General features: G+C 50.8%; 14 protein-coding genes across 14 annotated transcripts; 7 read left to right on the forward strand and 7 right to left on the reverse strand.

Moving 5' to 3' along the window:
* Positions 1 to 185: 185 nt before the first annotated feature.
* Positions 186 to 1185, forward strand: BO94DRAFT_16889 (2-oxo-4-hydroxy-4-carboxy-5-ureidoimidazoline decarboxylase). The gene is made up of 3 exons (XM_025605913.1): positions 186 to 853; positions 910 to 1009; positions 1059 to 1185. The coding sequence occupies exons 1-3, from the start codon at positions 450 to 452 to the stop codon at positions 1116 to 1118; spliced, it is 564 nt and encodes a 187-aa protein (XP_025473402.1). The 5' UTR covers positions 186 to 449; the 3' UTR covers positions 1119 to 1185.
* A 501-nt stretch (positions 1186 to 1686) lies between these two features.
* On the forward strand, positions 1687 to 3924 carry BO94DRAFT_562048 (extracellular metalloproteinase). Its single transcript, XM_025614263.1, has 5 exons — positions 1687 to 2093; positions 2138 to 2527; positions 2564 to 3128; positions 3184 to 3598; positions 3645 to 3924. The coding sequence occupies exons 1-5, from the start codon at positions 1740 to 1742 to the stop codon at positions 3829 to 3831; spliced, it is 1911 nt and encodes a 636-aa protein (XP_025473403.1). The 5' UTR covers positions 1687 to 1739; the 3' UTR covers positions 3832 to 3924.
* A 13-nt stretch (positions 3925 to 3937) lies between these two features.
* BO94DRAFT_580472 (putative MFS monocarboxylate transporter) lies at positions 3938 to 5611 on the reverse strand (the record flags this gene model as incomplete). Its single annotated transcript, XM_025615330.1, has 6 exons — positions 3938 to 3948; positions 4137 to 4216; positions 4305 to 4402; positions 4483 to 5253; positions 5302 to 5518; positions 5565 to 5611. The coding sequence occupies 6 exons, from the start codon at positions 5609 to 5611 to the stop codon at positions 3938 to 3940; spliced, it is 1224 nt and encodes a 407-aa protein (XP_025473404.1).
* A 264-nt stretch (positions 5612 to 5875) lies between these two features.
* On the forward strand, positions 5876 to 8278 carry BO94DRAFT_570916 (Zn(II)2Cys6 transcription factor). The gene is made up of 2 exons (XM_025614846.1): positions 5876 to 6965; positions 7013 to 8278. The coding sequence occupies exons 1-2, from the start codon at positions 5905 to 5907 to the stop codon at positions 8058 to 8060; spliced, it is 2109 nt and encodes a 702-aa protein (XP_025473405.1). The 5' UTR covers positions 5876 to 5904; the 3' UTR covers positions 8061 to 8278.
* Positions 7999 to 8762, reverse strand: BO94DRAFT_619738 (DUF427 domain-containing protein). The gene is made up of 4 exons (XM_025616881.1): positions 8659 to 8762; positions 8509 to 8614; positions 8346 to 8426; positions 7999 to 8285 (listed from the first exon to the last, which is right to left on the reverse strand). The coding sequence occupies exons 1-4, from the start codon at positions 8737 to 8739 to the stop codon at positions 8254 to 8256; spliced, it is 300 nt and encodes a 99-aa protein (XP_025473406.1). The 5' UTR covers positions 8740 to 8762; the 3' UTR covers positions 7999 to 8253.
* BO94DRAFT_592565 (uncharacterized protein) lies at positions 8401 to 10177 on the reverse strand. The gene has a single exon (XM_025616149.1). It carries the CDS (start codon positions 9721 to 9723, stop codon positions 8848 to 8850), a length of 876 nt encoding a protein of 291 aa, XP_025473407.1. The 5' UTR covers positions 9724 to 10177; the 3' UTR covers positions 8401 to 8847.
* Positions 10178 to 11301: 1124 nt separating this feature from the next.
* On the reverse strand, positions 11302 to 13160 carry BO94DRAFT_619739 (putative aromatic-L-amino-acid decarboxylase). The gene is made up of 3 exons (XM_025616882.1): positions 13040 to 13160; positions 12047 to 12977; positions 11302 to 11968 (listed from the first exon to the last, which is right to left on the reverse strand). The coding sequence occupies exons 1-3, from the start codon at positions 13086 to 13088 to the stop codon at positions 11413 to 11415; spliced, it is 1536 nt and encodes a 511-aa protein (XP_025473408.1). The 5' UTR covers positions 13089 to 13160; the 3' UTR covers positions 11302 to 11412.
* A 1927-nt stretch (positions 13161 to 15087) lies between these two features.
* On the reverse strand, positions 15088 to 16662 carry BO94DRAFT_619740 (F-box protein; the record flags this gene model as incomplete). The annotated part of the gene is made up of 1 exon (XM_025616883.1): positions 15088 to 16662. The coding sequence occupies one exon, from the start codon at positions 16660 to 16662 to the stop codon at positions 15088 to 15090; it is 1575 nt and encodes a 524-aa protein (XP_025473409.1).
* Positions 16663 to 16762: 100 nt separating this feature from the next.
* Positions 16763 to 18052, reverse strand: BO94DRAFT_530029 (RibD family protein). The gene has a single exon (XM_025610586.1). It carries the CDS (start codon positions 18042 to 18044, stop codon positions 17214 to 17216), a length of 831 nt encoding a protein of 276 aa, XP_025473410.1. The 5' UTR covers positions 18045 to 18052; the 3' UTR covers positions 16763 to 17213.
* A 685-nt stretch (positions 18053 to 18737) lies between these two features.
* On the reverse strand, positions 18738 to 19255 carry BO94DRAFT_530030 (uncharacterized protein). The gene is made up of 3 exons (XM_025610587.1): positions 19163 to 19255; positions 18966 to 19109; positions 18738 to 18916 (listed from the first exon to the last, which is right to left on the reverse strand). Exons 1-3 carry the CDS (start codon positions 19177 to 19179, stop codon positions 18895 to 18897), a joined length of 183 nt encoding a protein of 60 aa, XP_025473411.1. The 5' UTR covers positions 19180 to 19255; the 3' UTR covers positions 18738 to 18894.
* A 432-nt stretch (positions 19256 to 19687) lies between these two features.
* On the forward strand, positions 19688 to 21377 carry BO94DRAFT_530032 (magnesium transporter CorA family protein). Its single transcript, XM_025610588.1, has 2 exons — positions 19688 to 20435; positions 20486 to 21377. The coding sequence occupies exons 1-2, from the start codon at positions 19930 to 19932 to the stop codon at positions 21072 to 21074; spliced, it is 1095 nt and encodes a 364-aa protein (XP_025473412.1). The 5' UTR covers positions 19688 to 19929; the 3' UTR covers positions 21075 to 21377.
* A 1410-nt stretch (positions 21378 to 22787) lies between these two features.
* On the forward strand, positions 22788 to 24574 carry BO94DRAFT_454426 (amino acid transporter; the record flags this gene model as incomplete). Its single annotated transcript, XM_025607608.1, has 5 exons — positions 22788 to 23045; positions 23106 to 23152; positions 23200 to 23253; positions 23311 to 24355; positions 24404 to 24574. The coding sequence occupies 5 exons, from the start codon at positions 22788 to 22790 to the stop codon at positions 24572 to 24574; spliced, it is 1575 nt and encodes a 524-aa protein (XP_025473413.1).
* A 1591-nt stretch (positions 24575 to 26165) lies between these two features.
* On the forward strand, positions 26166 to 26719 carry BO94DRAFT_17051 (uncharacterized protein). The gene is made up of 2 exons (XM_025605924.1): positions 26166 to 26515; positions 26651 to 26719. Exon 1 carries the CDS (start codon positions 26207 to 26209, stop codon positions 26429 to 26431), a length of 225 nt encoding a protein of 74 aa, XP_025473414.1. The 5' UTR covers positions 26166 to 26206; the 3' UTR covers positions 26432 to 26515; positions 26651 to 26719.
* On the forward strand, positions 26317 to 27204 carry BO94DRAFT_17034 (uncharacterized protein). Its single transcript, XM_025605922.1, has 4 exons — positions 26317 to 26578; positions 26631 to 26779; positions 26832 to 27007; positions 27060 to 27204. Exons 1-4 carry the CDS (start codon positions 26493 to 26495, stop codon positions 27108 to 27110), a joined length of 462 nt encoding a protein of 153 aa, XP_025473415.1. The 5' UTR covers positions 26317 to 26492; the 3' UTR covers positions 27111 to 27204.
* Positions 27205 to 27530: the final 326 nt, after the last annotated feature.

Below are 27530 nucleotides of genomic sequence, written 5' to 3' on the forward strand. Positions count from 1 at the left end.
CCATTGCCCACAAAACTTAATCCCACTTTACTATCGATGGACAATCCGATTCTTGTCATCGCCCCAGATTTCGGTCTCTAGTAAATTCCAGCCGTGGTTGGTCTAGAACGCCATTGGAATGCCAAACGGACCCTGTCATTGAACTGTCATGGGATTCAGTGGTGAATGATGAGGAAATGCACCTTCAGGCTCAGTCCAGAGGTCTGTGACACCCTCGTTGCGATCCCCAGGATCCCCTCGGAGACTCCGCCTACGATGGGACTGACCGTATCTGGAGGTCTCCGTCCCGCTGGGACAAACGCTCGGAGACTGCCGAAGCGGGGACAATTGGAGACGCCATATATCCAACCATCCCCAACGCACGGTTGACGGGTTTCTTCTTCATATAAGCCCGTTACAGCAATTTCTACGTGACTGTCTAATCACATCTATCGCTCCACCGCGCCATCATGCCCTCCGCACTCCCCCCACTATCGTCGATTACATCACTCCCGCAGGAGCAACAATTCCAGGTTCTGGATACACTCTTCGAGTCGTCGCCTGAACTCCATACCCTCATGGCCCCCGTCCTGGCCAACCAGACGTTCTCTTCCTACTCCAGATTGATCGATGCCGTTGGAGGTCGCATGTCAGCCCTGTCCGCCGCCAACTCGTCCAAGGACAGAGAAGTCCTGGTGGGCATTCTGGGGTCGCACCCCCGCCTGGGACAGCCCAAGGGAGCCCCGACGGAGCATTTGAGCGAATTAAGTAAGAAGGAACAAGCAAACCTTAACAGTGGAGCAGAGGAACAAGCGGAGAAATTGAAGGTCATGAATGCGGAATACGAGCAAAAGTTCCCTGGTTTGCGATTTGTGTACGTCGGGCCTCGTTCGCTGGTTGGGCTTGTTCTGACGTATCTCTCCGATCTAGGACATTTGTAAATGGACGCAACAGGGATGTCATCATGGAGGAGATGCGCCAGAGGATTGACAGGGGTGATGCCGACCGTGAGGTGGACGAAATTATCCAGGTGGGAGGTCAATTATTCTTACATGGAATATCGCTAACATTTGGTTCAGGCCATGTGTGACATCGCAAAGGATCGGGCACAGAAACTGGAGCAATCAGCAAAGATATAGGTTCTACATTTTACAGATAGATTTGAACAATGAACACCCTTTCGCCACCAGGTCCTTGTTTGTCGAGCCAAGTGGATTATGCGGTCTATGCAATGTGGGATTGCTTTTGAACATGACTGGATGTACTCGGACCTTTACTGGAAAGGTCGCATGGCTGGTCGACTGGTGTACTCGTCTCGGCTACTGGCAGCTTCCCTCGTGGTACAGCAAATCATAAGTCTAGGTAGGGTACTGAAAGTAGCTGTCGTACGAGTTGCCTTTTCATCTGAGCGAGCTGTGCTACTTTGGCCCTGCATGCAACCATGCAGTTGATCTCGGTTCTGGCTGACGAATGCTACTTGCCTACCATTGGTATCTTCTCCAGACCCAGTACGTCGATCTGTGAGACTGAACTAGGAGGCTATGCAACTGTCGACCAAATAGGAATGTAGTATCGTCGCCGTGCTAAACATCTACAGGAATGTTGGACAGGCGTGGTACATTGATAGGGGTAGACCATGGAGAAGCATGAATACTAATATGAGCAATTCCGGGCTTGCTGTCTTCATAGAGAGATGGAGAATCTTCAACCTTTTCAAGCCCATCATATCTGAACCTCAAGCTTCGAGACACTGGCCAGCGATGTATGGAATCCAAATGATAGGGGGCATATCGGTCTTGCCTCTACTTGCAGCTGGGTTACCTACAGCTCAGGTAGCACATGCAGACAAAGTGGCCGTCGATCTGAACGCCTTCCGCTTTGTTTCTAATACTGACTATGTCAATTCACTTGCTGTGACGACGGAAAACCTGACAGTCGCCGCATACGAAGGAGATTATACCGAGACGGCAGCTCGACTAGTTCAAGAAATTGCTCCTGGGGCAACCTTTCGTCTCGTCGATGATCATTATATTGGCGACAACGGGATTGCTCATGTATATTTCCGTCAGACGGTTCATGATATAGACATTGACAATGCGGATTTCAACGTCAACGTACGTCTCAATACACTTTGATTGACCAGGACTGACCTTTTCAGATCGGGAAAGACGGAAAGGTCTTCTCATTTGGCAATTCTTTCTTTACAGGAGTCTTGCCTCAGACCAACCCATTGGGCGATCACAAGTTCTCAGCTCCAGTGGCTGCTCTCAGAGGAGCAAAAGACGCTTTGCGGCTTCCGGTAGCTATCAGCAACGTTTCCACAGAGGCTACTGACGAGCAGAATTCCTACGTTTTCAGAGACACATCAGGCGCAGTATCCGATCCAATGGCGAAATTGGTGTATTTTGTCAAGCCTGATGGGAGCCTCGCACTCACATGGAGAATAGAAACGGACGTCGACGAGCATTGGTTCTTGACGTATATAGATGCAGAGACTACCAGTGAGGTCCACGGTGTTATCGACTACGTGGCCGAGGCAACATATCAAGTATAGTGAGTGTGAGTCTCCAACCAAGGAACGAAGCTGACAAGACACATTCCCTGGGGCGTAACCGATCCGACAGATGGAAATCGCACCATTATCACCGATCCCTGGGACCTAGCTACTTCGCAATTCACCTGGATCGGCGATGGATGGAGGCAATACACCACCACTAAAGGAAACAATGCTATCGCGCAGTGGAATCCCAGCGGCGGCAGTTCCTACCTATTCAACTATCGCCCGTCCGATGCCAAACTAAACTTCCAATGGCCGTACTCAATCAACATGACCCAGCCATCGTCGTACATAAACGCCTCCATCGTTCAGCTGTTCTACACAGTAAACACCTACCACGACCTCCTATACACACTAGGCTTCACCGAAACAGCCGGAAACTTCGAATACAACAACGGCAATCATGGCGGTCGAGGCCGAGACTACGTGATCCTCAATGCGCAGGATGGCTCTGGGGTCAACAACGCGAACTTTGCAACTCCCCCGGACGGTATCCCCGGCCGCATGCGCATGTACATATGGACCGAAGCCAATTGGCCCCGCGACGGAAGTTTCGAAGCCGCCATTGTCATCCATGAATATACCCACGGCTGTAAGTCACATCCTCACTTACCCCCAACACCCCACCCTAACTCTAATCCACCAAGTATCTACACGCCTCACCGGCGGACCCTACAACTCCGGCTGCCTCAACTCCATGGAATCAGGCGGCATGGGCGAAGGCTGGGGCGACTTCATGGGCCTAGCGATCCGGCTCAAGCCCGACGACACGCGCGAGACATCCTACACCGTGGGTGCGTGGTCCGCCAACGACGACGACGGCGTTCGCCTCTACCCATACTCCACCTCCCTCACGGAAAACCCCCTCACCTATAGCACCGTGAACTACCTCGACGGCGTCCACGACATCGGCACCGTCTGGGCCACGATGTTGTACGAAGTAATGTGGAACCTGATCGACAAACACGGGAAGAATGATGGTCCTAAACCGGAGTTGCGTAACGGCGTGCCCACGGATGGGAAATATCTGTCCATGAAGCTGGTGATGGATGGGATGGCATTGTAAGTCACATCATCATCTGGTCGAACTTATCTAATACCCGTACAGACAACCATGTAACCCGAATTTCATCCAAGCTCGGGACGCTATCCTAGATGCTGATGTTGCTTTAACGGGGGGAAAGAATAAATGTGAGATATGGACGGGATTCGCGAAGCGGAGGTTAGGATTTGGGGCTGTTTATCATCGGTCTCGTCGGATTGGGAGTACGGATATTCCAGTTGGTGTTTGTTAGGTTTTTAGGATTGGAGGTTGCGGATGAGTTGGTTCAGAGTGGAGTGGTGATTACATGGAGGACTGACTAGCTTATTACAAGTATCTAAAATGGACAAAATAACCCTCTACTTCCACCCTATGTGTAGTATAAGTATCAACCATCTACTACCCAAGAAACCCACAAATGAACCCCTTCCTTCTTCCCCTCCATAAATACCCCCAGCTCCCACCCCAAAAAAAGAAGCGATTAATTAAACAACAACCCCAACCCTCCAACTCTGCATCCCCTCGCAACACCCAACACCAACCCCCCAAGTAACAAACTCACCCCCGCATAAATCGACAGCGCCAGATACCCGTACTTCTGGCTGAGTTCACCACTAATTGGGATTCCGGCCATGGCACTACCCAAATACAGATACATAGTTAGTTAATTATTTAGTTTTCTTTGCATGGATGGGCTTGTGGGTGTGGGCGTGGGTGTATACATACGAGAGCGCCGTCGAAGCCATAACCACTCCCACCGCCAACCCAACCGTCCTTGGGGTTGCGAGTTGGAAAGCGCAGGCTTGTTGGAGGGAGAGGATTGCCTGTTTCCATTTCCCATATTGTTAGCATTTCGTCTGCATGATCCATGGAAGAAAAGGGGAAAGGAGTGGGGTATACACACCCCAGAAGTAAACCCATAAGCAGCTGAATACACCACGAGGCCTCCAACAGTCGTAGCCTTCGTCCAGCAGAGGGCAATAATGCCCGACAGAAGCGTGAATATAACACAGCAGTTGAAACGACCGTATTTATCTGCGATGACGCCGGCGAAGATACGTCCGAAGAGGGATGCGCCGTTGATGATGGAAACGGTGTAGAAGGAGAGATTGGAGGAGAAACCGTGGGAGATGGCGTAGGAGGTGGTGTAGAAGAAGGGGGAGAACATACCGAAGTAGATGAAGAAGAAGGCGAGGCAGGTTAGTTGGAGGGGTGGGGAGCGGAGGAGGGAGGGTTCTTTTATAGTGGTTGTTGTGGTTGTGGTTGTTGTGGAGGTGGATTCGGGGGTTTGAGGGAGAGTGTTTGGGGGTATTATTGATGGTGGTGATGGTGGTGGCAGGCAACATAGACAGGTGATAATGAGAAGAGGGAGCATGATAAAGCCGACGATTCGCATAGTCCATCCGAAGCCGATGGAGGGCTTTTGGAGGAGCTCGTTGACGACGATGGGCCAGACGACGCCTCCAAGGGACGAACCGGCGACGACGATGCCGATTGCGGCGCCGCGTTTGATCTTGATGTGTTGGCCAACTAGGGCTATCATGGGGCAGGTGAGGAGGGATAAGGAGATTCCGAGGAGGATGCCTTGGGCGAGGATGAATTGGTAGAATTCTTTGCAGAGGGAGGTCATCATGATGGCGAAGACGGTTCCGAGGGAGCCTATACAGAGGAGGAGCTGAGGGTTGTTAGATTAAAAATGGCTGGAACAGATGTGTATACAGACCTTTGGACCAAAGGTGTCAAGGAGAGGCCCGGAAATGACAGACACGCCGAAGATGAAGAAGATCACAATCGCTGCTATCCATGCGATGGTGGATTCGGACTGGTCGGAGAGCTGTGCTGTTTTGTAGTACTCGAGGAAGACGCCAAAAGAGTTCATGAAGCCGACAGTGCAGAACATGCCGCAGAAAGAACCTAGGAGGGTCAGACATGCTCGAGGTCTGAGTTGTTAGCTCTATAGTCCTATTGGAATGGAGGTAGACATACGTGTATTCGGAGGGCGTTGAGCTAGATGGATCTTCGTGAGCACCCATTGTGAGTAAAGGGGTCAAGTGTCGAATTCCAAGTGAATTAGAGTAAGTTCCAGCTTGAGACTGAATATCCATGGGTTGCTCTGTCCAGACGAATCAAGTTGTATCAAAGCAACCTGGATATATATGGCCATGCATTTGCTGTATAGATGCGGCCCGGAGAGTCCGCGGAGAGTCCGAGGGGGCCGTGCTTGGCGCCGGCTGGAGAATCCGCCTTTCGCTCCTGACAACAACATCCCCTCTTGCTTGCTTCTGTTTGTCCGCTAAGATTGGGACCCTCCTGATTGATCCGCGCCATGAAGCGGAAAGTGAACTCACATTTGCTCGATTCCTCCAGGTTCCCCAAACGCACCCCCAGACAAGACCCCGTGTCGTGCGAGTCTTGCCGCCTCAAGAAGATCAAATGCGACCGTCAACAGCCATGCAGCAGTTGCTTGGCGCGCCAATTGGACTGCATTTATGGCAGACCAGCAATCGCGAGGGCGCCGCAACCTAGGCCCCCAGCTGTCGTAGAACGTGGCATGCACCCAAATCTTGATAGCCCAGTGGTGACTACGGACAGGTCCTCTCGGCCTCACGCAAGCCCATCGGCTCCATACAATAGAGAGTCACTACGGACCGCAGACTGGCTGGAAAATATCCACCTGGCTGAACGGGTCTCAACAGCAACCCCGAAATGGCTTCGAGATGGGCTGGGTGATCCGGCGAGAAGACGCAGCTCCAGCGTGAATCTAGAGGCCGGTCCAAAGCCACTGCTTTCAATGCCATACATGAGCCGCTCCGCCATCGATGAGAATCCAGCATCAGTCAACCTGGTCTCGTTTCTTCCCACAAAGGCAGAGGCATTGGGCCTCTTCCGATATTATCACCACTATGTGGACTACCTTTATCATATTTTAATTCCGAAACGCGTCGAGGGCCTTATGAATGGAATCTACCACTGTATCGACAACGGTTCGCCCGTGGAGCTCAACCACCTGGCGCTGCTGTTCAGCATTCTGGCCAGTTCTCTCTGTCTACAGATGGCTTTGGAGGCTCCCGGTGATGCGGAAGCCCGTAGCCAGGAATTTGTCTACTTGACAGGAGCAGCCTTAATCCAGAGCCACTACACTGCATCACCAACATTGGAGGGCCTACAGGCCACCATGGTCGTGATGCACAATGTCTCTAACTGGAAGATTCCTTCATTAGTCAATGGTCTCTTTGTTCACGGTGCAATTGTGAGTCAGGCAAAAAGTCTCATGCTTCATTGCGTCGACTCGCCAAGTTTTCGGAACGAAAGGGATGGGAGTACATACGATGCAGTAGAGCTGGAATTGAAGAGACGTCTCTGGTGGGATCTGGCGTCCTACGATTGGTAAGATCGCCAACCTCTCCATATAGCTTATGACTGACTCTGCACAGGCTAATGGGATTTCTTACCGGTCCTCAAGAATGGACATATCTCATACATCCAGAACACATGAACGTCAACAAACCTACTAACATCGATGACGATGCGATTGGAACGCATGGAGTGGTCACGCTGCCAAGCTCGACGCCAACCGATATGTCGTTTTTTCTCCAACGTCTCAAGCTGGCTTTCGTCAGTCGGGATGTAGTAGATGCAACTTCATATGAGCATCTACATGGTTTGGAGATAAGCTATGACAAAATCCTGGAGCTGGACCGAAAATTCCATGAAGCGCTCGCGGAAATCCCTGAATTTTTTCGTCTCGATGCAGCTTCCAGACGACGGTTTGCTTCCGTCTACGAAGAGCGTCCGACCATTGCATGGCAGTGCTGTCTCCTGCAGCAGGGCTTCTATTCCCGGTTGTGTCGTCTGCATCGAGACTTTTTCATTCGGGGGGCTCGCGAACCGGCGTATTCTTATTCCCATGTCATCTGCCTCCAGTCCGCCCGTAAGGTGCTCGAAATCAAGCGGATCATGGACGGAAACGAACCAAACCATACTCCTCCCAACTCTGTGGTCTGGTCTGTGATGCATCATGTGTTCGCGGCCGCCGTGATCCTGTTGTTAGATGTTTGTTTCAATTGGGATGATATTCTGGCCGAGAAGCGGAAGGAAGAAGTGCTTGATGCCTGTCGCATGCTGAGCAAGGCGCAAGAGTCGTCTTCTCTGGTAAGAGAGGGAATCAACGGGATGATGAGCGTCCTCCAAAAGCATTGGAAGCACTCTTTAGTTCCGCGGGGAGAAAACCCGTCAAATAGTGCAATAGAAGCAGCTCCTTCTCTCCAAGGTACTTCACAGGCTTTCCTTGCCGACTCGACGGCTGCATTGAATGATGACGCGCCAGAGCTCCCAGCGGCTACTTTTGACAGCATCGGCGGTAAGCAGTTGGAGGATATCTGGTCGGAAATGCTCAACACTGGGAATGATCTCACCCTGGAGGCGGCAGATTGGACAGAGTTGCTGAATGAGTTGACCGACCCTGATCTGCCTCGTGGATGATGCAATGTTCATAAGCGGTGCTCGGGACCTCTGGTCGGCTGCTAGGCCTACGCCAAGCTGCATCACGAGGAAGGTGTAGAACACTCTTACACAAATCTACGAAAAGGTCTTTGAAGGAAATGTGGAGGGCTCGGAAGCAAAATCTGGAATGTCATTAGAGAAACATGATAGAAAAGCACATTGCCCAGATCCCTTATTCGATCGTGACATTAACCTTGTTTGTGTCTAACATGGTGCGTCATTAGCCTGTTATCCGATACATAATAGCTGGGGGATAGGACGCACAGAAAGCGACGTGATCCTTAATGTTGCTGGCAGCGGCATATGGGTTGGGATAATACCAGGCTGCGTTAGGAACCGTCTTGTCTGGATCGACGTGTTAGCCACGCTTGCGTTGTCCATCTCCGCCCGAGCAGGATGACTCTATTCTCTAGAATGGGACACTCACTACCAATCATGAGAGAATAATACGAAGCGTCTCCTTTCCACGGACAAAAGGTTGCCAGGTCTGTCGGCACCAGAAGTGAGGGATCCCGAATGGCCGAGGGAGGAAACTGAGCTGTCAGTGGCATGCCAGTCTACCAGATGGCGGACTTACATAGACATTGCCCTCGACCGTTTCCCAGGCGGAAGATTCAGCCAGGACGATATCATCAATGATAGCTTTGGCAAGAGGCATAGTGGTGTCTTTGTTGAGGGGGGATGCAAGGAAGCAAAGAAGAGGGAAGAGGGAAGAGGAAAGAGGAAAGAGGGGAACCGGTCATGCTGACACGAGTCAGTCAGTCAGTCAGGTGCGGGGAAGAACCAAACGAAGCAAACGCCAGTCCACGTTTGGGTCCCTTCCATACCCCGGCGTCGCTGCTGTAGAAGCAAGCAGACGTCTCTGGTGTTTCCAGATATCTCGCTTGCCGGTTCTCGAACCCTCTTTCCCCACCCAAGCGTTGTAGGGCCAGTTAATTGCCCGGAAGTCCATCTCTGGTGGTGGATCTGGGCATCGAACGGGGTGGCCATTGAAGTTGATGCCTTGACAGTATCGCATCTCTTGTCGACAGGCCTCCAGGACCCTGTGGATATTTACCCTGCATACAGGGATACTATATCCCACCACTATGTCAAACTTCCCTACGATCTCATAGATCATCGTGAGCATCGAGGCTGGGGAGAGTTTGTGCTGATGTGGATAGCGGGCCACTTGAAGAACACGCTTCCATTCTCGCATGAAGCTATGCGGACATGGGCATCGTCCTTCAGGCACAGGGTCGTGATGCGCATCGTCCAGCTCTTTGAGATGGTCTCGTATACAACGTCTCATCCTAGAAAGAAGATGACGCCGGACTTTGCACATGGCGACGTGCAGCTCTTCTGGGGTATAGGCGTGCTTGGGGTTAAAAGTTACGCTCTGCTCCATAATGATGGAACGAGTTGCATGCTGGAATTCTGGAGATCGGCGAAAGACCCACGCGACATACGGCACCCAGTCTACGAGATCTTGACTGGGTGGCGTCGGAATGTTCCCTTGCCATGCGTTCTTTATCCACCTTTCCACAAAATCTTTAACGACTTCAAAAAGACAGAAAGTGTCAACTATGACCGCAATGTATTTGAGAAGTTCGATATCCATGCGATCGGGGACCTCCCAGGCTAAGCCGTGCATTATTTTCATGCCGCAGGGTTAATATTGTCATACGTTTTTGTGAACCGGCCAGTTTCTCGAAGTATCCCGCCTTCTCGAAAATGCGGCCCCAATAGCGCCGCATAGAAATGGGACTTTTGCATCAGCACCTCGGACGACACCCGGATCCGAGTGGGAGGATCCTTGGTCGTGATAACGAACATCACATCTCCATCTTTGGCCAGTTTATAGACATGGTCTGCATCAAATCCTTTGAGGAGAGATGCGCCGGCGAGCGGCTCTGAATCGCTGATATAACTGTCGTGAATATCAGAGTACTCCCCTATGTCAGATGATGCAACGGGCAGGAGATCACTCTCATCGAGCCTGATGTCCCCCAGGAAACTGTTTTAGTTGGGTAGTTTGTCAAACATTTTTCTGATGTATCGATACGCAGACAGATAGATGCTTTCAAGAAAGACAGAAGTGGGATGTAGGAAGGTCCATGTTCACGAATGTGAGAAGGAAAGGGACCAGGTTTATATAGCAATGGTCCTGGCAATGACTGTGCAATGATTGTGCATTTAATGACCTGCTGCTATCAACCGTCCTAGCAATGATTGGGCAATGATAGTGCAATGCTGGTACATTTAATGACTGTGACTATTATTAGAGCAACCGGCGTTCACGGGTTGACTTGGCTATACATGGTCCGGAGCATGTTGGTGCCGCATGAATGGTCTGTTAAAGCATCTTGTCTTTTTCCTTTCCTTTCCTTTCCTTCCTTTCCTTTTATATACTTAGATATACACACTTCCAGATGAATACCATGCTCCAAGCGCAGATCCGAGGCCGTTGATCAAAGAAAAAAAAAAAAAACACGACTAGTCCTCTCAACGACCAGCTATATGCTCAAGTACACTAGTCCGTAGCTCACTGTTACATACATGAAATATTACCATAGCATAGAATTGAGTTGGTACCATTTTCCCTGCTACGGATTACAGGCAATCGCTGTTGCGGCTTATCCTACCGCAGTTTGTCTAATGCGTGGTCTGGTCTGGTCTGGCCTACTCTGTCTTCTATCTGGGAATAATATTGTTTACTTTTCTTCCTGATTATATGTTCTGTGCTATAAATAAATCACGAGTAGTTATTTTGCGACTTGGCGGATTGATCAGTGTCTCCTTGCCTAGCCATGTCTGATGATTATGTGTGCGTGTGTGTGTGTGATTCATCCTGGCGGGTCATGTACTTAGCCCCCACCCCCCCAATTTCTCATTTACTGGCTTTACATAGTCATACCCTGTATTCTATCTGGGAATGTGATGTTGTTAGTTTTCTTGCTGATTGTATGCTCTGTGCTATGAATGAAACACTAGCAGTCATTTTTGTAACTTGGTGGATTGATCACTTTGTCCTACTGGGGTTTCATCTAGCCTTAAGTAGCTGGTGATGTGCTTTAAGCCACTGGGAAATTGTGCAGACTTTCCTGCTTATCCGTTCACCTCTTTTTCATTCATACATATATGATATCATCTGGTTTTCATTCCTCCCTTGGTTTGAGGTAATAGGTATACGTGGTACATCCACTAAGGTATAATTCTCCTTCCTTAGCATCCTAATGTTCAACAAATTATATCGTATCTTCATATTCTACAAAACCAACTCTATCTAGATCCCAACACCGTAAGTACCGTCTAGACAACCCAAACAAATCCTATACTATACACCCAATCTCTAATTCCCCCGTTTAATAACCTCCTCCGCCGTCTCCACCAAAATCTCAAATGCCCTCCGGATATACTTCTCCTCAGCCGCCGGATTGGCACTCACCACCCGAATAGCATACACGCCCGCCACCACCGTCGAAGTAATAAAGATCTCGCCTCGGGAGTTGACCAATTCGTAGACTTCCTTGGTTAACTCGTTCGATGCTTCGTCTGGCTGCGCGACTCCTCCTTCCGCGATCGCAGACTTGGGACTCTTCACCCGGAACACGGTCAACGCGAATGCGGGTTTGGTGATGATCTCGAAGAGATCGGTGCGACTACGCACTAGATTGGCGAATGTTTCGCCGAGTCCGATCGTTTTGCGGATGTAGGCTTTCATGCCGCTGAGACCGTAGCTGCGCATGACGAACCAGATCTTGAGGGCGCGGAATCGTCGGCCAAGGGACATGGACCAGTTGCGGTAGTCGGTTACTTTGCCGGAGTCGGAGTAGTGGTTGCGGAGATAGGCGGGGGTTATGTCTAGGGCGTTGGTGAGATCTTCGCGGTTGCGGATGAAGAGGCAGCTATCATCCATCATAGTCGTTAGTTACTTTTTCAATTGTCAGGAAGCCAGTGGAGGGGGGGGGAGGGGTCCCACAAACCTGGCATCAAAGTTAACCAACAACCACTTATGCATATTGACATTAAAACTATCCACTCCCTCCGCAAACTCCTTCGCAATATACTGCCACTCATCCGCCACCAACGCGGCCCCCGCATACGCCGCATCAATATGCACCCAAATCCTCTTCCAATGTTCCTTCTCCGCCAACACGGCCTTAATCTCCGTGAACCGATCCAGCGCACATGAGTTCGTCGTTCCCATACCCAGGGTAATGAAGTACGGCGTCAATCCATCCCGATCTGCCTGCTCCAACACCTCCCGTAACCGTTCCCCGGTCATCTCCAAATTATCTTCCAATCGGGCCTGCACGCTCCGGAACCGAGTCCCAGCCAACAACGCAGCCTTAGCCGTACTACTATGCGCCTGGTTACTCGCCAGGGCGACCAACCTCGGTCGGATGTCCATCATCCGATCTTCGTATTCGACCGTGTCTGGCTTGAGACCCTCAGCGAGAACAAGTTCCGTGACGCGCCGCTCGCGCGCAGCAATCATCATTGTCGCGACTGTGTCAGAGGCAGTGACTTGGATGACGCCGCCGCCGCGGTTCGAGGATGTGCTGAGGAAGCACTCGGGGAGGGCGAGGGCTTGGGCGAGCCAGTCCATGACGATGGTTTCGAGTTCGGTGCAGGCTGGGGAACAGAGCCAGTTGAAGGCCGGGGCGGTGAATGCGGCGCTGTACATTTCACCCAGGATGCTGGGGTAGGTGACGCCGGCCGGGAAGAAGGCCATGAAGTTGGGGTGTTGCCAATGGGTGATGCCGGGTTTGATCTTGGTTTCGATGTCGGATTGGATGGCGGACCATGGTTCGGGGTCTTCGGGGGGAGAGGAGGGGATTAGAGGGCGGAGGTAGCCGGGTTCGACGGTGGGGAGGACGCGTTGGGAGGGGAGAGTGTCGTTGTAGGTTATGACTGCGGGGGTTGTTAGGTTGGTGATGGGGAAATGGTGGGGAGGGGGAATGGGGGGGACGGACTCTCGTCGATGGCCGAGTAGGCCGCGGCGCGGAATTGTTCGCGGTCCATTGGAACGGTGGTCCCTGTGTAGGGGAGAGAATTGAGGGGATTGAGAAGGGATTGAGGTCGAGTTTGAGGAGGAAGTGGAAAGTGGGAGGAAGAAGAAGAAGAGAAGAGAGGAGCTGGATTTCTTTTATCGATAAGCTAAGCCGGCGGGGCTCAGGGCGGTTCCGAGCTGCGTTCCGAGATGTCATTGGGAGGGCGTGTTGCTGCTCTCCTGTCCAATTGCAGCATGATTTAGTAGCCAAGGATTATCGGTATTGCTTGTACTTAATATCGGAGAGGTTGGTAAAGGATCAGGGACAGGATATTGGCGGGTATTCCGGAAAGCGACGGATATTTGCCGGGTAGTTGTGTTGTCCTGTATTCCGAGAACCAGCAGAGACCTATCAGGTAGTCTGTGTATTCAAGAAAATTGATTAGATAGATACCTGGTGACTTGGTCTCCTCGTTTTCTGCGAGATAATCATATTCATGACTAAGTGGCTCAGCTTTGGCAGTACAGTGCTCTGTACAAACAGCGTCATGTCAAAACCCGACCTTCCGGCCATGAATATTGTGTAGAATGTGAATTCCGACTTCCGAGATGCTCCGCCCACAGCATTGAATCTCACCTCATTCCTCCACAGCCTCAACTCTTAAGGTTCTTCATGTCAGGTGCTCACATCATCCTCTACTCTGCGTCATACACTGTGAAGTGCGTCTTTTGCCTCTTCGTGCAATGAATCATGTTACTTGAAGTCAGACTTGACCAAAACTCCCATCAAGTTCAATCATTCCCCCGTCCCTACCGTATTTACCCGCTCAAAACAAACAATATCCATCTATTCTCAATCAACAACAACCCTTTCCCCGCTCAGGTATACTCTTCACTAAACGCAAATAGACGCCAATGAGCAAACATGTTCAGCTCCCCCCTCCTCCTCCACCACACCCGCCTCCCCCTCCGCCGCCTCCTCCACCGCATCCTCCACCACCGCCACCACCCCCACAAGCAGCTCCCCCAGGACCAGAATATCCATAATTTCGTCCTCTTCCCCTTCGTCTTCTTGACCCATTATATCCCGATGTTGTCTGTCCTTGTCCCGGTCGGGAAGTTGAAGAGGGGGTGTATGTTCGCGGACGTGCCGGCGTAACGGGTTCGTTGGTGGAGGATGTGAAGCACATCTCTCCCTTTCTTATTTTTTTTCTCGGTAGATGGTGGGTATTTATATGTGTTGTTTGGTAGATAGGTAGGGTGTAATATGTTTTATCTTGATGATCTTGGAGGTGGAAAATGGGTGGATATACACTGTAACCGATCCGAGGATTGTTTATGATATTAGTACGAAAGGTGAATGAGGTAAAGTAGATCGGTCAAGGGGTGAGACAGGGTTATTATACCTCTGATCTCAGCCTCGTTGATGACATGAGGCTGCATGGTATGTCAGGTGGGATTGCTCAGCCTCGGGATTGGGTGCCACGCGGGAGGTGTCCTCGTATAGAAGAGAAACCCTGTGCAGGTTGGGAATACACGCGTATGTATATGTTGAGCGTGTTATTTGGTTTTTAATAATTTTCTGTAGTTGGATTGGGCACGTTTCTCGGAAGGCTGCCGGGAAGTGCATGTAGAATGGCTATAAGATGCTGGGTTCGGTAGGTAGGAGAAGGGCAGAGGAGGGAAGGCTGGGTACGGAACTATGCTATCGAACACGAGGCTACGCCTGAGTGGGTTTGAAGGGGTATGATGTTATTGGAACAGTGGGGTTTAGGAATGATAATTCTCGTGAGATAGTAATTTTTCTGTAAGTGCGATGGCTTCAGATGGAAGAGAGTAGGTGGAAGTAATGCACGACTGCTGAATATACACGCCAAGGAGATTACTGCTGTCTAAGACTGATGGAATCCTGCGCGTGTGTGCATTTTTCCTTTACTGGGCTGGGAATATGGAAGACTTTTAGAGCACCTTTTGAAGACCTCGAGAAACTGTTCTAAACTCTAGTACACCATATAAAAAAGCTTCTCCTGATCAAGAACATCCGAAGAGGTCAAACCAACGAGGAGTGTGAGTAGACGATCCCACACAATAGAACTCATCCCAGCCATTCTTATCATAATCACCGGCTTCTTCATCGATATCCCTCAAAGCGTGATTTGTCCAGTATCCTGGTGTCATGTGGCCAGCCCGGCCTTGCACCAGTATACCGTAATCTTTGGTCAATTCAGTGCATGAGAGCAGCTCTATCTCGAAATGCTGGAAGAGCAAAGGGCCATATCCTTTACCTAACCGGATGACGATCTGCTTCAAATGAGGAACCTGTAATGCCTGATCGGGCAGTTTAAGAAACCTCTGCACACATTCGAACATGCTATTCTCCTTCCATTCTCCGAACTCGGTGCTATCAAAGGACTCAGGGACAAGGGCCATGAGGTCATCCCGCAGTGCGAGCTTCTCTAGACTTTTCGGCAAGAGCCCGGACATGTTCTGCTGACTCAGATCTTTGAAGCCCAAAAGCATCTCTATCGGTAACTCGAGCGTTTTCAGTTTAGTGAAAGATTTCAAGAATGCATGCAAGTGGTCGAACCGTTTTTGCCATTCGTCGGCAGTCCCATAGTCCCCATCAAATCTTGAAGGGTAGTGGAAGTCGATTGATAGATGTTCGAGTTGACCTATCAGCATCATCAAGCCATCCCGCACATATTGAACCGGATTATCGAAGACTAGATCGTCATTTCGATACACGAGACCTAAGTGGAGGCTGCGGAGGCTTTTCGTCAGCTGTAGAATCTTTGGAACAGCGGCTTCGCCCATTCTGGACCGGACTAGGACCAGAGTTTGGAGTTGCGCCAAGTTCCAGTGTGTCCCTGGGGAGGCTTCAAACATAACATTTGACCATCGTAGCCAGACGCCAAGGTGCTTGAGGCCCTTTAGCCGGAAGAGTCCGAGGAACTCCTCTGGACGCGGATCTGGCAATAAGTTAAGGTCCCTCTTAAAGTGGTCGTAAATCAAATCCGGCACGTTCGATCCATAGTCGAGTACTTCGAGACGGTTGAATGCGCCCTCAAAGCGCGAGTCGACAATTTGACTAGAGGTGAGGTGGGTAAGCATCAGGCCCGGCCACCCACCCATGGCCACAAAGGAGTAGTCGAGCTTGAGAGACCTGAGATTTGGGGGATTGGGCAGAAGAAGAGCCACATAAGCGTATGGATCTTTATTTTCGATTGCTTCCTGCCATGCCCGTTGGTCTGGAACGCCTGTACCCTTCACGGTATCCAAAAGAGCTCTCTTCAGAAGCTTATAGTCCAGTTGCTCCTTGGGCCAGCTTATAACGTGAGAATGGTTGGCCCCAAGCCTGCTCTCCTTCGAGTAAATCTCCACTTCCTGAACGTACTTCAGGAGATGTGGGTAGCGGAATAAGGTTATCATATGTTGCGCAATTCTATAGCGGGGAATACTGCCCCAGTGCCAGTGGAGCTCTCGGTATAAGTGTGCCCGGGAGAGTTTGTGCCACCTAAACGAGGTTAAGGAAAGATTGGCGACACTCTTTGGCTCGAGGTAATCAAAGACGCTGACCCAGATCTCATCGGGGAGCTCCAAAGCCATAGTTGCAGTGTCGCAGACAGTCATGACTTGGGATTTCCCTCAATGTCAGTCTGACGGGGGGTTACCGGCTGAGTATTTAAAGAATGCCTCTCAACGGGATCATGATTTAATTATTTCGGGGGTCAACAAAGAAGTCCTTTGTGGCATGTTGCCTGTGTTGATTGTGTCAAATTCCTTGTTTAAGGAAGAATCATGCAACTTCCGTCAAAGCCCCGGTACTTGTCTGCCATCCTGGTTTGTCATGGCTACGAAGCTCCGCTTTGAGAATAGCAACTACCGCGCTGCATCGGCACTATACTCCTAAAACCACGGTATGATTGAAATTTCATGCATTTGACCTGGCCCTCACATCACCCCAGGTATACCTTCCTCGGACTGTTCCGCTCAAGGAACCCAGCAATCGAGCCAGCCGGCATCAATGCAGACGAAACCTCTGGCCACGCCCTAGTCGCAAACTGGTTACCGTATTATTGTCCTTGGATCTTTATGGACTGACCAGGCCCATTGTTCTGTCCAAAACTTTGCTTTGTCCAAAGCCACAAAGAACATCTTTAAGCAGACCCTTTAATCCTCCCACAAAGAACCACATCCTCCCCAAACGGATACCATTTGACCCCCGTCAACCGTGAGGCCGGAACCACCACCCCATTCTCGACCCTCCTCTGCGGAGAGACCACCACTCCTCCCTGTCCCAGCCAAGTCGGGGCAATAGTAACAATCACCGAATCAATCAAAGACTGGTAGCTGGGCTCAAGCAGCGAATTGATGATGGAACCCCCTCCCTCAATCATGACGCTCTTCAATCCCTCATGCACAAGACACTCCAGCAGCGCGGTCCAGTCAATACGATGCGTTCCATCGGCGGTAGTCCCCACCGGGAGCGCAATAAACTTCCCGCCGTGTTGTTCAAGGACCTCCTTTTGAGCCGACAGAGGAACCGTATCCGCAGCGGTGATGATAAACGGCGCTCGTCCACGCCCATTCCGAGCGAGCTCGAAGATCTTCGACTCCGCTGTAAATTCCCATCGCGCGGAGGGGTCGATGATGATGGGTCGTGGCTGGCCGGCCAGACCCTCGCTACCGTAGCCACCCACCCCCGCCACTCGACAGTTCAGGCCCGGGTTATCGGCCACGGCGGTGCCTACGCCGATGAGGATGGCGTCATGGCGGGAGCGGAGATAATGCGTCATGGCTTTTGACTGCGGCCCGGACAGGACCGTCCGGGTGCCGGGGGAGAGAGCCAATGATGAGTCGAGGGAGGTGGCAAACGTGAGGGTGGTGAAGGGGAGAGATCTCGACTTGGATTCGCCATCTCCATCTTTGGGTGGCAGATGGGGTTCTAAAAAGACGCGATCGTGTTCGGGGAAGATGAGGTTATCCATTGGAGCAGACGGATGTTGAGTGCTTTGACGGGCGCAACCGCCGTCCTCAAAGAATCGTCCCGCCTCAGGCTGCAAGGCACCCTACAACCGGGAGATTTTGATTGGTCGGATTGAAAAAGTGGATAAGTGTGACGAAATACCTCTGATTGGTCGGCGAATTATCCAGTTTGCCTTGATTGTAGCTCATATTTTCTACAATACGTAGTCTTAAAGGCATTTTATGAATTATGTGGAATATGTTTGCTGTACCATAGTGATATGGCACCGATAGTTCGGGTTGTAAGGCACGTGGTTGTTTTGCTGAGGATCCTGTCCTTCAGTACCGGATATATATTCACTGTCGGTATGGGCGTTTGGGTCATGTGAAATGGGCATTATTATCTTGGGCTTTTAGGCCATTACCCCACTTTATATCATGTATCTATGAGATATAACAAGAACCACCAAATCGAGTTTCGGTCTTTTTGATTGTTTTCTCGGACAACATAAAGAAGCTCATAGGCTAGCGTTTGTTTAAATATCTCTACAGCTCCATGTGGAAGCTCGATGTGTTTTGTTTCCAGAGAAAACGACCGTTGACAGAGGACCTAAACTTTGGACGGCTTTCACGAGCATCATGATGATGATGGTGCAGATATGCTGTCGAACATGGTACGTTCACCTACGATTGAGAAATACGCCTCAACTTTTATGCGAGGGTTTGAAGGAATAGGATTTGGTGGATTTGAGTACGAGTGGGCGGAATGATTATAAAATGCAAGACCTCGCTACGCCACCATGCAGTTAAGAGAATAAATGCCAACACAAGACTCCAGTACCAATACAGACAAGTACAGATGTGAGATACACCCTACGACGTGAACCACATAAATCTGCCGATCTGGTCAGAGTTAATCAAGGAGAAAAGGAGCCAGTACTCACATCTCATAGGCCATGGAAGGGATATCCTTGCAAATTGACAGCCCGGATCGAACAAGGGAGACGGCAGCCCCCGTCAGCATGAGGACAGCCAATGGACGAAGCGCAATGAACCAGGCGTATCTCCACACGACCGTCAGGGTTGATCTGTTTCAACGGTCAGCTCGGCTGCCGTATTTGAATGATGTGCTGCAGCTTACACGATAGTGGCGGACATATTGGTATAATATATAGCTTCCAGCAGCAACCAGGAATTCCAAATAGGTTTCAAACATGAGGATAGACGTGCTTCCAGGTGGAAAGCAATGTCTCCTGGTTATATTCGACAGCTGCGCCATTGCCAAGGTAGCAGCCTGGTATCGTCATACGAAACGGGTTTTCTCCGAGCCACACCACTCGGACGGGGTAAATATTCTGACCTTCCAATGGCGTTAATTCTTTAGATAGTATCGTCTAATCCCCTTCAGGCAGGCCGGTCGCAAAGGCTGCCTGAATGCGCCGATCCTACCAAATCCTCTCTTCCGAAATTCCGAAAGTACCCATGGGGTCCTCATCAGCGGACCAACCAGAACCCTGGACTGGGTCAGTTTGCGCAAGAGTCGAACACTGACTGGCTGCATGGGCTCCACCATTGGCTGCTCGGGCGGGACAGGCCCTTCAGCCCTACAAGGCTGTTGCGGAAATCTGTGAAATATCACTTGACCCCGGCCTGCAACGTGGATGTTCTTTCTCCTTTTCCTTCTTCTGAAAGCTAGGCTGTGCACTTTTTCTGCTCTCTTGACTCCACATTCTACGGATGCAACCGTGTCCGCTCTTGACGTTGTGCTTGTTCAATCCGAGCGTTACTATCGTAGGATGGGCTGAATTTGTTTCTTTTTTGCGCTTGTCCGGCTTTTTGATGTGTCTTTCTTGAATGAATTCTTTATCCGACCCCTGAGCTCTTTGCCGGTGCAAGCTGGATCTCACCATGCCATCCGGGGAAACTCCGCGTTTCTCCCACTTTTCCTGTCGAACCCAGAAGGTCGTCACTTCCTCCACATGGGATGGGCTTCTCCTTAACCAATCTGCCCAGTCCTCCGACACCAAAGGATCAGAAAATGACACTTGGTGGATTGACATCTGTGATGCTACTGAGGAGGAGGTCGCCACCGTCTGTCAGGCGCTGTCTTTTCATCCTCTGACAGCAGAGGACATTGCGACCCGGGAGTCCCGTGAGAAGATCGAAGCGTTTCGGAACTACTATCTGATCTCTTTTCAGACCCTGCTTTCTAGCAACGATAACGATAGTTCGCGAATAACTAAATCATCATCGTCTATTCCCGGCTCCACGGGGTTCTACATACTGGTGTTCAAAAATGCCACGGTAACTTTCTCGCCCAGTGGACGTGGCCATATATCCCATGTCCGGGACAGGATCCGCAGGACCCAAGACACGCAAATGGTATCGAGTGACTGGATCTGCTACGCTTTGATGTATGTCACTACACTCCCATTCCCCAGTTTACTAACTAAGCCACAATAAGCGACGACATTATTGACAGCTTCGAGCCGTATATGCGCGCCGCAGAGCGCGAAGCCGACGCCATCGAAGACCAAGTTTTCATCGTACGAGTCGACGACGTCAAATCGCTCATCCCCCAAGTGGATAGCCTCCGCAAGAACATCACCCAGCTCACCCGCTGTCTGAGCGGGAAATACGATGTCCTGAACGGCTTCGTCAAGCGTTGTCAGGCGAAGAATAGGAACCCGATGTTCCCGGACGGTGATCTCATCGTCTACCTGGGCGATGTGCAGGATCACCTGGTGACCACGTTGACCAGCCTGTCGCACTTCGATGAGATTGTGGGACGGTCGCAGTCGAATTTCCTGGCGCAGCTGAGTGTGAACAACATCCGATTGAGCTTTGATATCAACGCGGTGCTCAGCAAGGTGACAGTTCTGGCGACCATCTTTGTACCGTTGAATATGGTGACGGGGTTGTTTGGCATGAATGTGCAGGTTCCGGGGCAAGACGATACTCACAACCTGGCGTGGTTCTTTTCGATTGTGGGATGTATGCTTGCATTTGTATCGGTCGCTTGTTGGGTTGCGAAGCGGTTGCAGCTGCTGTAGGGGTTGAGTATATACCCTTCACCTGGAAGAATCCGACATGATATCATCAGAGTAATCCCTGGACAGAGCACCTGTATGTGAGGTAGATATGAGTTTGAACAGTTTGTCAAGTTGCATCAGGTGATCGAGGCGTGTTTCGCCATGGTCTCCGGTTGTTCTTCCAGTCTCCACCCCATCTTGTCTTATCAACCACCGCAAGTCATCAATCGTCAGGAGATTAATCATCATGCTATCATATCCCCAGCATCCCTGACTGATAGTCTAATCATCTGATCATCTATCAATCAATACACTAATTCAGAGCGACAACTCCATTCCGGAAGCTCTCCCGGCCGACTCCTCGGGGTCGCCGGACCGCCTCCACGGCGCCATAAAGACGGCGCTAGATCCATATTCAAGTCATAGCGATGCTTCTTTAAGAAAATAGCTGCAGCTTATCAGTCTATTTCGACACGGTGATTGGGAAAGCCGATAATGACATTGGCCCCAAGTGGGTTGTTATCACCTTATCGCCAACTGACTAGCTCTCGAGAGGGTCCGAGGTCCGATCGCACACGGCAGGACCAAGATAAGCTCCGCTCCAATCGTGAGATGAACTCGGCCATTTCCAGATCAAGTGCGCTTTTCCTGTTGCCAGTGGTACTTTTGGCATGAGCCATCCCGTGTTAGGATAGTGTCAACTCGTGCAAAGATACTTCAACGCCAAAAGTCGCGGATGGTCGATCGGCCGATACCGGCTTGCATCCCTGGAAAACCTTGCCTGTTCAGGCACCCTCGCACGTGTGAGTAATGAGCAGCAGTCTGGACGAACAGCCCATCGTCAACTCAGTGACTGGCTTATCGCTGTGAGACAAGCCTTCCCGTGGCTGCAGCCAAGACGCACTGCTATCGGGCAATCCGCCAATGGCTGTCGGGTTGTAACCTGCAAGATAAGCCGTTAAGTAAGCCGGTGGCCCCCACCAATTGCCCTGGGAATCAGGGAATGCAACCTTAGCTCGTCCTCCGGCTTCCTCCCATTCTCACCGGGGTTATTGTTGGAGAACACCTCTGCAATTCTTCTCAACGTCGAGCACAACCTATCTGCAAGCCCCAACAGTTGTGCCCCTCGACTGACTAGGCATGTTAGCCGAGATCCCTCCCCTCCCATGACATCAACAGCGCCGAAAGTTCCACGTGGCGTCGTGGCTGAATCGGCCAAACCAATCAAAGCCGGCGATAGGCGACAGTAGCCTCTGGGAAAAGAACGCCGGCGTGGACGGGGCAGTTAGCGAGCCTCCGGTATTCCCACTAAACTGGGTGTAGAAAAGCAGTCCCGCGGAAGGCCTAGGAAAGGCTGACAGCATGTCATGATGATCCACCGGAGCCCACTTCCCCTTGATTCTCCGTACTCCAGTCCCATGGAGTAGAGCACGGCCGGGACAGGAATACGGGCCCCATAGTGGTAATTTCCACGACTGCAGCCACTGAGCTTCTTGATCGTTCGTCCCACCGACGCGCAACTTGATAATTGTCCTGCCGTGGTGTCACTATACCGCTTCTATCTTAGGCCGAATTTTGTCTCACTGCGCGCAAGGATGCTAAAATCTTTTTCCTCTTAAGAAAAAGATTTTGCCCTCTCTTTTTGCTCGTCTTCACCCCTCGCTCATCTGTCCCCTCACTGTGCGTAACAGTCCAGCAATTATGGCAGACATCAAAGCCGCCGCCCATCCGGCCATGGCTGATCCGGCCGAGCTCGAAAAGTCCCGTCTCGCAGGATCGAATCAAGCCGATGCCCAGCTCGTTGCAGAGTTCGGCTACAAGCCTGTCTTCAAGCGAGAATTCGGTTACCTGTCCACCTTTTCGTTCGCCGTCAGTATCAGTGGTCTGTTTTCGACAGTCATGACCACCATGTCATATCCTCTCGAAGCGGGAGGAAGTAGTGCGGTGGTTTGGTGTTGGCTGATCTCGGGTGCCGGCTGCATGTGTATCGCGGTGGGTGATTCAATGTAACATTCGCATTGATGGTACAGACGACTGACGAACCCAATGCAGTGCTCGGTCGCTGAGCTTGTGTCCGCCTATCCGACCTCTGGAGGCTTGTGAGTGTCCCGATCGTTAGGAATGACTAATGACTGACTGGTTTCAGGTACTTTACAATTTCGAGACTCGCTCCGCACGATTGGGTTCCTTCGATCAGTTGGTACATACATCCACTCTCGTTCCTATCTTGTCACCAATGAATACTGATGTTGTGCAGGGTGACTGGTTGGTTAAATTTCCTCGGCCAAATATGCGGTGTTGCCTCGTCGGAGTATGGTGGAGCGCAGATGCTCCTCGCCATTGTTGCCATGTGCAAGGGCCCCGATTACGAGATCAAGACCAGTACGACGGTGGGTGTGATGGCTGCTTTGACTGTCCTCACCGGCCTGGTCAATTCGCTGTCGACATACTGGATGGAGAAGATGACCAAGTTCTATGTCATCTTCCACGTCTGCATTCTTGTCGCGTGTTCGATTGCCCTTCTTGTCATGACTGACGATAAGCATGATGCTTCGTACGTCTTCACTCATGTCGAGGCGACGACGGGTTGGAAGCCCATTGGGTTCAGTTTTCTGTTTGGTTTCCTATCTGTTAGCTGGACCATGACGGACTACGATGCTACGGCGCACATCACCGAGGAAATCAGCAACCCCGAGATCAAGGCCCCGTGGGCGATTTCTCTGGCTATGCTGTTTACGTATCTCGCTGGATTCTTGTTCAACATCGTTCTGTGCTTCTGCATGGGCAACCCCACCGAGATCCTCAACTCTTCAATGGAGCAGCCAGTTGCACAGATCTTCTACAACAGCCTTGGCAAGGGTGGTGCAATCTTCTTCACAATTTCCGCCCTGATCATTATCAAATTCGTTTGCTTCACGGCCATGCAGTCGCTGGGTCGAACCGTCTTTGCCTTCTCTCGTGACCGCATGCTGCCCTTTTCCAACGTCTGGGTCAAGGTATCCCCCTACACTGGAACGCCCCTGTATGCCGTGTGGATTTCGGTGGTTTTCTGCATTGCGATCAACCTGATTGCTCTTGGTTCATACACTGCAGTCGACGCCGTTTTTACCCTTTGCTCCATTGCCCTCGACTGGAGTTACTGCATTCCTGTTCTGTGTAAGCTCGTGTTTGGCAAGTTCAAGCCCGGACCCTGGCATATGGGCATCTTCAGCAACGCGGTCAACGCCTGGGCCTGTCTGTGGACACTGTTTGTCAGCATTATCTTCGTTCTGCCTACGGAGCGCCCCGTCACTCCTGACAACGTAAGTGATATCTGTTGCATCCTGTGCTCTCTTGGCTGACCATCTCAGATGAACTACGCCTGTGTGTTCTTGGTATTTGTCTTGCTGTTTGCCCTGGTGTACTGGTTCATCAGCGGCAAGCGCTTTTACCATGGCCCCGTCACCGAAGCAGTTGTAGCAGATTCCGCCTCCGAAAGCAACCAAGCCGGCGAGAAGGATAAAGATGGACCCGCGAACTGACAGCCTCACCAATCCCACACCCCCAGCGACATGATACCCGAACCCTTGCGGCAAGCCCTGTGACATCCCGAGCGACACGTATACCACGAGCCCTGCAGCAACTGGACCAGCGACTGTTAGATCCCTCGATTGTCATTGCCCTACACCAAGCCCAAGCCCGATCCCTAGCAACAGCTACCTGCCCAGCGAGTGTTCGATTCCCCAGCGCCATTATCGGTTTGATACGAATACCCAACGAAAACCACGACCCCTGCGACAATGCCATTGAAGCCCTGTAGCGACCATCGAAGCCCAATGCATTCGAATCCCTTGCGACATGGAAGCCCCGCAATCAGTGATGGCCGATGTAGGATATGCAGTCAGTGTGGTAGGAGACTTGTTTGTGTTGTCTGTATATATTGTGAAAATTTCCTTAGTGTTTCTGTCAACCTGTTCACTGGTCAAGGTGGTGTTGTCATGGCCATGTTTGTTTGCTTGAAGTTATGATGCTCACGACCCAACGCGACACCGGATTCTTCCAATGCGCCGAAGCCACTGTCTTGATACCCAACCACTATACGACGATGATCATCAACACCTTATCCAACCTTGAACTCTTGACATCCCGACCATTCAACCGGTCACGTTCGATCTACACCGATACCCTTGTGGGAGAAATGGTGGTTACACTGCAGATCAGGGGAATCTTTTCGCTATCGTTTCCTTATGAGTGGCTTCGGTTTCAACCCTCGTGCCACAACGATCTATTGCAGTGTCTCACGAAAATCCCTGATTCAGTCGCCGAGCTCTGGGCATCAGCGAGATTGTATACTATATTTATATCCTCTTTTCTCAAGTTGAATTATTTCTATTGCCACATCTTTATAAGGGTTATCGGCCGATAATATTATGCCGGTTAAAATCACATATGAGAATGATAGGGAACTCGTGGCATGTCGCTTTTTTCCCCAAAACAAAGCACATATCAGACATCAAGTGAGCCTCTCATTGCTGGACCCATAGTGGATTTACAGAAAGCTCATTCAGCTTGTGAGTAGTCACCAGTCTATATCGAAATACAATCAATGATAGTGTAGGCTTTTATCTATATACGGAAAGTACAACTCATTTTCTTTAATGAACTATCTGTTTTGGTTATTTCGTTATGCGGAATGTGCTACTTTCTGATTGGATCATATAATCACGGTGGATCCTTCGAGCATTCGCCGATGACATCGAGAGACATCGGAGTCCCCTCAAAGGGCGCAGCTCTGATCCAATTATCTAAAACGAGTGTTTTCGATGAACGCTAACCTCAACTTGACACACGCCTAGCATGGTAACCCCGAAAACTCGTGCCAGCAACGCGTATGTGAATCTCGGGCCCTTCGCATCTCCTTCCGGTGACTGCCATTGCTAACTGGGAATAGATGCGAGTCCTGTCGCCGACGCAAGGTTAAATTCTCCCGTAGCTGCCTCAGACATAACTGGAAATGTACCTTTGGCCATGCTGGTCGCCGACGGTATAATGAGGCGTATGTGGTGCTTACGCCTTGTGCGAATCCCCATTGACTGCGGTGTAGGCATGTCCAAGGTCTGTTGGGCAAGGTCAGATGCTACGAAAAGCAACTCAGTACAGAGTATCTCCTCGTTATGGCGATGGCACAGCTGATGAATGTTGAGGACCCTTCATCCCAACCACCTGGAGCGAGTTCCTTTGCCGAATCCATGAAACGGCTTCCTCCGCTACACCAACTCGGGGAGGAGGGGGTAATTGCCGTGGAGATTCTGACTCTTGTTGCAACGTATTTGCAGTGGTGGGATCGGAAGCATGACGCACATCTATATATTCGTTGCCATTCTGAACGTGAGCGTTGAATGACATTGACGACTGATCGAAAGATAGGATTTGTCATGCGATTGGCAATAGCTTTGGGCTATGACAAGCCCTCGAAAGAGCAGGCATGTATACCTTTACAAAATGCCCATCGAGTGCGACTGTGGTGGACTATATATGCTAAATCGGTATGTTCTCTGACTGCAAGGTCGACTCAGCCGACTGATGTCACATAACCAGTCGCCTTTCCTCTGGACTAGGATTCGCAGCTGGCGCGGATGAGAGACAGTTACGCGCAGAGCTCCCTCGACCAGCGATTGGGTTCCAATCCCCATTGGCCTTGACTATCAATATCCGTATTGCGCGTACCACAGATCCTATCATGTCATGTATGATCCTTACCTTTCTCGATTTTCATTCACTGGTATTAACGTGATGCAGCTTTGTACTGGAATGCATCCATCAGGCAGACAGAACTGGTGTCTCAAGTTCAAAAAGCGCTACACGATCTCTACGACATTGGACAATGCTTTCTTCCTGCATTGGCTCTCCATTTCAGCCGACCTCTCCAAATCATGACCCGAGCCGGTGCCTCGCTTTATCTGATGCTATTCCAGGTACGTTTCTCGATGGTACATGTTCTACGCTCTCACACCTAGAAAAATATAGTCGATTATTCTATGCATCCGACCCATCCTCCTACATGCGACAGGGCGTTGAGACCAAAAAGTTCTCCAAAGTCCGTTTCCACAGTCTGAACCCGACTGTGTGAGACTTGCAACAAAGCCGCGGTCAAAAGCCTAGCAGTTTTATACACCCTCCAGGCCCAAATCCGAATGCATTCCTGCCTGATCATCCACCCCGTCTTTAATATGACAATCCAGCACGATACGGCTTCTTCGATATAGATGCCACTTTCTCCACCGCCTTTGTTCTGGTTATGGTGGGTTTTGTCAATCCCAGCCAGGAGAGCCAACCTCCCCCAGCCCAGCCCTCAACCAAGCTTTTACCGTTTTACGATTCCTCATACGCGCCGGTACCCTGCTGCCGAGCGACGACTCATATAACACAATCCTGTCTTCACGTATGACCGAATCATTTCCCAATAGAGGATGCCCTTGCCTTGAGTTTGGTCGGGCC

This window comes from Aspergillus sclerotioniger, assembly GCF_003184525.1.
Source record: "Aspergillus sclerotioniger CBS 115572 chromosome Unknown BO94scaffold_1, whole genome shotgun sequence".
In the NCBI taxonomy this organism is placed as follows: domain Eukaryota; kingdom Fungi; phylum Ascomycota; class Eurotiomycetes; order Eurotiales; family Aspergillaceae; genus Aspergillus; species Aspergillus sclerotioniger.